This window comes from Petaurus breviceps, unplaced genomic scaffold (genome assembly GCF_028583685.1).
Source record: "Petaurus breviceps papuanus isolate PSGF00001 unplaced genomic scaffold, PetGlider_PUasm1.0 186, whole genome shotgun sequence".
In the NCBI taxonomy this organism is placed as follows: Eukaryota; Metazoa; Chordata; class Mammalia; order Diprotodontia; family Petauridae; genus Petaurus; species Petaurus breviceps.
In genome coordinates this window covers 13,881,078-13,891,134 of record NW_027185798.1, presented here as the reverse complement: position 1 = coordinate 13,891,134, position 10,057 = coordinate 13,881,078, and the positions used below count along the sequence as shown (strand labels likewise).

The following is a 10,057-nucleotide window of genomic DNA, read 5'->3' as shown; positions in this document are numbered from 1 at the left end:
AAGGAAGGAAGGAAGGAAGGAAGGAAGGAAGGAAGGAAGGAAGGAAGAACGTATTTGTTAAGTGTTTATTATATACCAGATGCTTTCTAAATACTGGGGGCACAAATACAAGCAAAAAGAAGGACTGTTCCCTTAAGGAGCTTGGGGGAAAACCAACTCACCAAAGAAAGTCCGAAGACAGGGCAAGGGAGAGGCAGCCAGATGTGGCAGAAACCTCACTAGGGGTATGACTTTAGCCCCGAGCAGAGCCAGGGGATGGAGGAAGTGCAGATTATTCAGCCTGGGCAGGACTAATAGGAGCTCAGCAGTGGCAGAAAGGAGCTGGGGCTGGCTGAGGGATCCTCCAGGTGAGAGGGCCACATGACTTTGAACAAATCCCTTAACCTCTCTCTGGTGCTCAGTTTCCTCATCTATAAAATGGGGAGGTTGGCCTAGATGACCTCTAAGCTGCCTTCCAGTTCTAAATCCATGAGCCTGTAAAACTCTTCATTTTACAGAGGAACAATCTGATGGCCAGAGAGAAATAACCTGCCTAAGATCATGGGGCAAGTTAGTGGCAGAGGAGGGACTAAATTCAGTGCCTCTTAATTAGAGGTATAATAATAGAAAGCTTTTATATGGCACTTGTTCAGTCACATATGACTCTCCATGACCCCATTGGGGGTTTTCTAAGCAAAGATACTAGAGTGGTTTGCTTCTCCAAATAATAAAGTGTGTTCATTTGACAGATGAGGAAACTGAGGCAAACAGGGTTAAGTGACTTGCCCAGAGTCACACGGCTAGTAAGTGTCTGAAACTGGATTTGAACTCAGAAGGATGAGTCTTCCTGACTCCAGACCCAGCACTCTATCCACTAAGCCACCTAGTTGCCCTGCTTTTTCTGCTACCCATTTAAAAGGATTTTCTCCTTTTGGGAGTCCTTTAAATCACCAACTTCCCTTGCATTGAGGCAAGAATTTGGATTTGATTTATGGCAGCAACTTAAGAACATATTCTTGGAGTAACCCTCAATTGGGAATGGTTGAACAAACTGTCACATATGAATTGTAATGGAGTATTATTGTGCTATAAAGAATGACAATTATGAGGAATTCAGATGTACATAGGAAGATTTATGTGAACCAAGTCAGAACAAAGTAAGTAGAACTAAATGTATAACACAGTTGAGTTTTTTGGTTTTTTTTTTTTTTTTGGTCTTGACCTGTGGTTTCATTGCGATAAGGAATTTCTGCCGAGGAAACTCCCTCTTCTGGTACAGGCTATTTATCTGCTCTATAGTTTGTAGTCTTTAAAAAAACTTCCATAAAGAAGTATTTGTGGGGCGGCCAGGTAGCACAGCGAGTAAGAGCACCGGCTCCAGTGTCGGGATGACCTGGGGATCGAATCCGGGCTCAGACACTTAGCACCCACCCAGAAATAACTGGCCGTGTAACCTTGAGCAAGTTACTTAACCCAGATTGCTTTAAAAAAAAGAAGTATTTGTTTTCTTTCCCTCCTATTTCTCCCCTTCCCCCATGGAAAATAAAGAAAAAGAAAACCCTTGTAACAAATATGCAGTCGCAACAAATCAAATTCCCCCACTTATCATGTCCCAAACTCTATGCCCCATGGTGCATCATGAGTCTATCATCTCTGTCAGGAGATGAATGAGATGCTTCATCAGCACTCTTCTGAAAATCTGCTTAGGAATTGCATCAATCAGAATTCTCAGGTCTTCCAAAGTACAATGTATAATCTTAGTTGTATGGAGCATTGGCAGGAAAAATGTCTTACCTGGGGTCACACAGTCAAAATTCTCAGGAGAGGGACTTGAACCCTGATCTGTCGGACTTGAGGCCGGCTCTCTATCTGCTATATTATACTGACTCTTGGTAACTATAATGATGTGAATGGGGAAAAAAAAAACATCACTAAAAGGAAACCAAGCTCTGGGAAATTAAAAAACCAATAATGGTTCTAGAGAACAAACAATGAGCAATATCTCCTTCTCTTTTCTCTTCAGAGAGATGGGAGAATTACTAGGACAGACTTGCCTATGTTCTATACTTTGTCAGAAATAATCAGATAAGGAGCTTTCGCTTTATTATTTTTTTGTTTAAACAAAGAACTCAATTTGGAGGGGAAGGGTATCAGGAATTTTCAGTTTAATTCCATTAGGAGTTACAACACAGTATAGATTTTGCCAGCCAGTAGTCTATCGTTTCTGCTCCCTCCTCCTTGCTGGATAGGGATGGAGCTGAATCCTTCATAAGTCTTCTTTGTTTGATCCTGGTGGTGATTTAGTGTAATCTATTATTCACCAATTGCCCTCTCCTTTCTAACCTATTTATCTCTGGAGATTTAATCGGCCTCAACTTGTTTCAACAATTAGCTCACTTTTTAACCTGGGGAAATATTATGGTCTTTGAGTCCATGTGTTCCCTTTCTTCAGTATTTGATAGTTTTTATCAGATAAAACGTTAATGATACAATCACAATAACTCAGAACCTCCAGTTAGAAAAAAAAAATGAGACATAAAGTTTGGCTCTCTGTACTAAAACAAATGTTTGTGTATTTCCCTGTTAACCTGTGGCCTCTCTGTATTAGAGGCAGAATCAGAATATATATTCGTGTGTGTGTGTGTGTATATATATATATATATATATATATACATATATATGTATATATATATGTGAGTGTGTGTATAATCTATATCAAATTGCTTATCATCTTAGGGAGGAGGGAAGGAGGGGAGGGAGGGAGAAAATTTGGAACTAAACGTTTTATTTTTAAAAATGAATGGTAAAAACTATGTTTACATGAGATTGGAAAAATGCTATTTAAAAGGAAAAACAGAAGCAAGCAGAGTATGTTATATGGTTACTAGATAGTATGTCTGATGCTTCTCTGTGACCTTAGAAAAAGTCACTTAATTTCTCTGAACCTCAGTTTCTATCTGTAAAATATGAGGGTTTGTATCAGATTGGATATATTTTAAGGTCCTTCCAAGCTCTAAATTTCTGATTCTAAGCATGAGATAACACATTCAGTCAAATCAGTATTTACATTAAATGCTGGACTCAGAGCAAGGATGCCTAACTTTGTTGTACCTCAGCTGCCTTCAAGGGACAAGAGGTACCTATTGTATGTACTGGTCATGCTCAAAGCCACCTCACCCTCTTTCTCTTTCTGCAGTTTGACATGCAAAGGATAACACTGGAGGAGCTGAAGCATATCCTGTACCATGCATTCCGGGATCATCTAACGATGAAAGACATTGAAAACATTATTATCAATGAAGAAGAGAGCCTGAATGAGAACTCAGGAAACTGCCAGACAGAGTTTGAAGGAGGTAGGTCCACTTGCTTAGGCCACTGCCAACCCAGCCCCACCTAATCCGGTATTTAGGTGAGGAGACACTTGCTGCCCTGACTTTGGTATATGAAGAATGTACATAGTCTCCCCCCACCCCAGGAAACTATTTTTGCAGTAGCCTTAAGGAAGGAAACTAAAATTACTTAAGATGTCTGTCTTTCAGAGGTATGGGACCTCTACTAGTTTCTGTATTTTCAATTCCACATTTATTAAGCATAGCTTGTGTGCAAGGAGTCACCAGGATTACAAAGATACAAACCAAATAGTCCCTGCCTTCATGGAGTTTATATTCCCCTGGCAGGAGAAAGCATGTACACAGATAAGAAGGGAGGGAAAGGAGCAAAGGAGGGCTCCAGGCAAAGTGCCACGGGAACAATTAGTCAATCAACAAGGATTTCTTAAGTTCCTACCTGGGTGATGGCAATAGTGATACAAAAGGAATGATAGCAGGTAGCTTCCTAGAGCTGGTGCCTGAGAAGAGCCTAGAATAAAGGTAAGGGTTAGAGGAGGAGGTAGATAGGAAGCTTTGAGACAGACCTCTGGGAAAGCATAAAGGCAGGCAGACATCTGGCAATGGACTTCCTGACTGCCTTATGCAATGGTGAATCCATGGAACATCAGGAGTCCAGTTTAGCTGAAAGGAGAGTATATCAATTCAATTTACTAAGTGCCTACTATGTAGCAGGCACTGTGCTAGGCACTGAAGATACAGAAAGAAGTTAAAGATAGTCCCTGCCTTCAAGGAGATTACAAACTAATCAGTCAAACAAACAAATAACCAGGCAATCAAAAAATTTATTTTTACCAAGTACCTACAATGTGCCAAGTGATATGTTAGAAGCTAGGCTACAAAGACAAAAGTTCCTGCTTTCAGACAACTTACATTCTATAATCTTTTTTATCCCCTGGACTCAGCACAATGCCCTGCAACAAAGTAACCAATCTATAAGCATTTGTTGATTTCCTGCTATGTGCTAGGCACCATTCCAGGTCTTGAGATAGAGGAAAAATGTGAAATAATGCTAGAAAGGTGGGTTGGGGCAGACGATGGGGGTCATTCCTTAAATGTCAGGCTAAGGCGAATCTATTTTGTCCTGGAAGAAAACTGAAGTTTTTTGAGCAGGAGAGTGATGGTAATGCCTATGCTTTCAGAAGATTATTTGGGTGGCTATGTGGAGGATGAGATTGGAGGGGAGAGAGGTTGGATGTAGGAGACGAATTAGGAGGCAGGAAAGATTAGGTGAGAGGTGGAGAGGACCAGAACTTGGGGGGTGAGTGAGGAGACAGATGCAAGGGTGGATGGAGTCAACAAAACCTGGCTACTGCTATGGGGGCAGGGTGGGGAGGGAAAAGACAGGGATCGCTTAGGCAGTGAACTTGGGCAAAGTGCCAGCCTTGCAGGAATTGGGAACTTTGGAGATGGTTTGGGGAAAAGATGAAGCATGCTCTTTTGGACACAGGGTTTGAGATGCTAGCAGAAATCAAGTGGATGGTGCTCCCAGAACCTCTGCTGATCCCTTCCTGTGGGGAATGCCTACTTCATGCAACTCACCTAAGTCCATGCCCATCCCATATTCAGCATCAGGACTTCACAAGCTTTAGAAATACAAGACCTTGTTTTCTCTTAAGCACTATGCCTGCAATTCCAATAGTAACCACTAGGTGAAAAATGGGGGCCAATGGTATCCAGCCAATGGTAAGATTTTCCCCAGGCATAGTTACCTACCTGAAAACTGCCTAAACTTGCTGCCTCCCCCAAGTCTTTTTCATATAGATAAAAGTATATTTCTCCTCTGGGGCTCGATAATACTAAGTACCTGCATGTGTTTTCTTAGGGCTACTTCAAAAGATCCCTGATTCAAACCTGACTTCAAGCATGACTTAGGGCAGAGCCCTTCACATCTCTGGGCCTCAGTTTCCTTATCTGTAAAAAATGAAGAAGTTGTACTATATGATATTTCACTCTAATTCTATGATTTAATGATATCCTCAAATTTTCCTAGAAAATCAAGTAAAATATGTAACGTGCTTTGTAGATCTGTAAATACTATATAAGTGTGACGTGTCTAGGATACTATGCATTTCCCCATGCCACCTTTTTTCTAACTGTGTTTGTTTGTTTTCAAACAAGAATGTTTCCTTCATGACCAAGTCACTCACTTCCTCCTTCCTCCTTTGCAGCTCAGGGCTCCTATAAAAGTCCACTAACAGAAAAAAATACCCAATGCTTTTTTCACCTGCTTAAAGTTTGCTTCTTCAATGAATTAAATGCTCTCTTTTTCTAGACATTTGGGAATATTTCTGAACAAAGCCAAATATTAAATTTTTAAATTGAATTCTCCAATGATTTCTCTCTCTCTCTTTTTTTGCTTTTTTTTTTGGAGGGGGGAGAGCAGGGCAATTGGGGCTAAGTGACTTGCCCAAGGTTACACAGGTAGTAAGTATTAAGTATCTGAGGCCGGATTTGAACGAAGGTCCTCCTGACTCCAGGGCTGGTTTTCTATTCACTTTGCTACCTAGCTTACCCCTCTAATGATTTCTTAATTGTTATAATTGATGCCAGAGTTACTCTTGGTAACCACTTCATAGTGGTAGCATCTAGAGTTGACCAAAGCACAAAAGAGGAGCCCTTTAGAGGCAGTGAGGTATGAGAAAGTAGAGAGCTCTCATGCTGGCAGCAGGAGACCCGGGTTGGACGTAACTTTGGGAAGGTAGCAGCATAACCTTTCTTAGCCTCTGTTTCCTTTTCTGTAAAATGAAGAGGTTGAAGTAGATGGCCTCTGAGGTCCCTTTGACCTCCTGCTATGATCTATTTCCCAAGAATAGAATCCCCACATAAGAAAAGCCCAGGCAAACTCTAAATAGAATGAGTTCCAAACAGAGCTATAGTGTGAATAAAATTGAACGGAATGATCATGGAGTCGCACATTCAGATACTGAAATAATCCAATAAAAATGCGTGGAAGGGTTGTCGTCCAGACTCACTGCAAGTCCTGCAGAAAAGGGGGTGAGTAAATCTTCTGGGCCAATAAGTTTTCTTCATGAGCAGTTGGTGGTAGGGCAGCCTTCGGTCCAGAGAAACTTCACTCACTGATTCTGATTAATTGAGGGAAATGCCAGTCTGGGCTAAAGATAAGTCTGAATTATAGGCTATTCAAATGTACTTTCATTGTATGCAAGGTACATACTGTACCACAAAGCAATGGTTAACAAACTGCTCCCAACTCGAGGTCCTGCTGGTCCTGCTTTAATGAATATGCTCAGCATTTGGGGGGGAAAATCATATTCGTTAGCTGCAAACAAGGGCTGCCAAGCTACTTGGAAACAGTTTGTTCTCCTTAAGTAGATTAAACATGCCCCCTGCCATCTTGTTCACACAATGACTTTGCTTAACAAACACAGAGTGACGTAGGCAAGAGAACCCTGGAGGGTGAGTCAGAGTATGTAGGCTGCAATTCCAAGCCTGCATCTTTTGAGCTACATGACATTGGGCATCAGCCCTTTCTCTCTGGGCCTGAGTTTCTCTGTACATTTAAACTTTCCTGGTCTAACACAATCATCCTAAATTCTGAATTAATATGACATGAATGAATGAATGAATGAATGAATGAATGAATGAATGAATGATGTACTATCGATGACTGGTAGCCAGAAGTTGCTGTTCCTAATACAAATCCCTATAAATTCCTGGGGATAATATACTTAATATGATCACTGTATACTTTAGTCCTCTGAAACTCCCTAAAGTTTATCTTTATAACTTACAAAGGTTATCCAGTGGACAGCTAGTGGGTGCAGTAGATAGAGCACTGGGCCTAGAGTCAGGAAGACTCATCTTCTGAGTTCAAATCCAGACTTAGACATTTATTAGCTGTATGACCCTGGGCAAGTCACTTTACCCTATTTGCCTCAGTTTCCTCATCTATAAAATGAGCTGGAAAAGGAAATGACAAAGCACTCCAATATCTCTGCCAAGAAAACCCCAAATAGGGTCATGAAGAGTCTGAAATAACTGGACAAAATAGCCCTCAAAGAGCTTATATTATATATATATGAATAAATAAATGCAATATATACACACAATAATTATAAAATTCAGAGGCTACATAGAGTAATGACTACACAGGAATCAGTAAGAATGGATTTTGGCAGATGTCTCTGATATGGCTGTTTTCTGTCCCTGAACAAATCATTCAACCTCCCTGGGCCCCAGGAAACTCTCTGAGACTAGGAGTTATGGAGCAGGTAGGGAACTGTATAAGGAAAAGGAATTTCCTCACTAGGAGCTGCCTATATTGATGAAAATATAAAAATACAGAATCCAGCCAAGGAAACTGGATTCCCCTGGGACAATGGAAGGGGTTTTGTTTGCTCGTTTGTTCTCCTGGCAAACCTATTTCTTAATGTTCTGCGAGTGCTCTGGGTGCGGAATACTGAGTATGTGATCAGAGCTAATCCATGTGTCAGACAGTTTTGGCAATTTGCTTTTTTTTCTCTTTCTTTTAAATGGTAATGACAACAGCTGACATTTATATAGCATTTTACTATGTGCCAGGCACTGTGCTAAGGGCTTACTATTATTGTCTCATTTGATTCTCACAACAACTCTGGGAGGGAGGGGCTGTTATTACCCCATTTTATAGAAGAGGGAACAGAATTTAAGCAACTTGTCCAGGGTCACTTGGTTAGTAAGTATCTGAGGCTGGATTTGAACTCGGGTCCAGGACTCCATTGACTGTGCCACCTAGCCGCCTTTTAAAATCTTTGTTTCAAGGATGGGCAGCTAGATAGGGTCGGGAGGCATATACTGAGAAATCAGTGTGATAGAAAAACCAAAGATATCAACAAAATGGAATAAATTTTTTAAAATACTGATTAAATCGTGGCCTGATCTGATGTTCCCAGTGAAGAGGCCTCTCATCTGTTCTGCATGTCTTCAGTTGGCTCAAACCATCCTCTAGTAAGCATTATCCTAGCACACGAGTGGGGAAGCTGTGTCCTCAGGGCGACATGTGGCCTTCTAGGTCCTCAAGTGTGGCCATTTGACTGAATCCACCACAGTATGGATTTGGTCAAAGGAGGATGAGGATCTAGAGGACCACATGTGGCCCTGAGGCTACATCTTAAGGGAAACTAAGAAAACCTAGTAGGATGTCCCTCAGGAGCTTTAAACTCAGGATCCTACAGAACTATAGAATGTGATCGCTTTTAGTGAATCATTATAACTGTAACAGCAACAAAAGGCCAAACATAACATTGTTCCATAAAAATTCAAGAATAATATTTATTATTGTTAATTGCTACCACATATAAACTTTAAAGTTTACAAAGCATTTTTGCAAATATTTATCTTTAACAACAACTCTGGGAGGTAGATGCTATTATCTCCATTTTACAGATGAGGAAACTGAGACTAAAAAATGTTATATGACTTGCCCAATGTCACACAGCTAGTGTCTGAGACCAGATTTGAACTCAGCTCTTCTGGACTCCAGGAAGAGCCCTCCATTGACTGTACCTTCCAACTATTGTCATGATTGCGGCCCCTCTGACTAGTATGTTGTCTTTGAAAAAAATCCTTCAGTAGCTAGTCTTGTGATCAGCAAACATTATTAAGCACTTACTCTGTCGAAGGGGGTAGAAAAATAAAGATAGAACAGCTCCTCCTCAGGTCTGTCAGGGATGGCTGTGTGCATGTATCGAGGTACATAGCTCATCCAAGTAGAAGGTAGTTCTGAAGGGGCAAAGTCAGCCTAAGGATGGCAGATTAACCTTTCAGCTCTGGGTCCATATGGGTGCCTGTGAACACGAATGTGCATGAACACACATGTAGGATACACATACATCACACAGCTAGGGCAGACATTGCAAATGGACAAGGAGCTGGTCCCAGACCTATAGAGGAGTCAGATGACTTTGGGGAAATGGCAAAATTACCTTAATGGCCCTGAGTTTCTCCCACCCACAAAAAGCCATCTTTTTAATGCCAAAGTTCTTCTGATGACGTTGGCCTTCTCATTCTGAACATTTCTTCCCTATGCTGAACCCTGTCTCCCCTTGGTGAGCTACCCTCAGGACCTCCATTTTGAGGAGGGGCTCAGGATTGCCATCCTTCATTCCACTCCCAGTTCTGCTTCTGACTGCGAATTTCAACAAAGTGGCCATCCTCCCACCAGGACCTGCTTCCCCTTTTTGTGTGTTACTTTCCCCCCTAGAATGTAAACTCCTCAAGGGCAGGCTCTATCTTTCATCTTACTTGTAGCTGTAGCCCCAGCACAGTACATAGAATACAGCAAGTGCTTCATAAATGCTTGTTGCTTTGCTTTGTATGTCTTGGAATAATACCATCTCTAAAGAATTGAGGTTGAGGTTTACCCAAAGAGTAATGGGAAGGGGCAAATGGGAAGTGGGCATGAATAGGCTGTAACACATTACAAATGAAGAGTTATGAAGGAAAAATGACATGAAAGAATTCACCAGGAAAAGGTGAGCTGATCACATAGTGAGAATGATGGGTAACCAATGGACAGGCTGGGTCCTCATAAATATCTATGCCATGTTAAGAGCTGATGGAAGGCTTCTATTTGGATAGATAGATAGATAAAGGAAAGAAAGAAAACAGGAAGGAAAGAAGGAAGAGAGAGAGAGAGGAAAGAAAAAGAAAGAAAGAAAGAAAGAAAGAAAGAAAGAAAGAAAGAAAGA

At 41.2% G+C, this 10,057-nt stretch overlaps 1 protein-coding gene across 1 annotated transcript in view; it reads left to right on the top strand.

Moving 5' to 3' along the window:
- The window catches only part of CALN1 (calneuron 1), a 501,720-nt gene that overhangs the window by 477,906 nt on the left and 13,757 nt on the right, over nucleotides 1-10,057 (top strand). Inside the window, exon 6 of the mRNA XM_069089548.1 lies at nucleotides 3,176-3,332. Within this exon, the coding sequence (XP_068945649.1) occupies nucleotides 3,176-3,332 (157 nt within the window). The remainder of the gene's footprint in view (nucleotides 1-3,175; nucleotides 3,333-10,057) is intronic.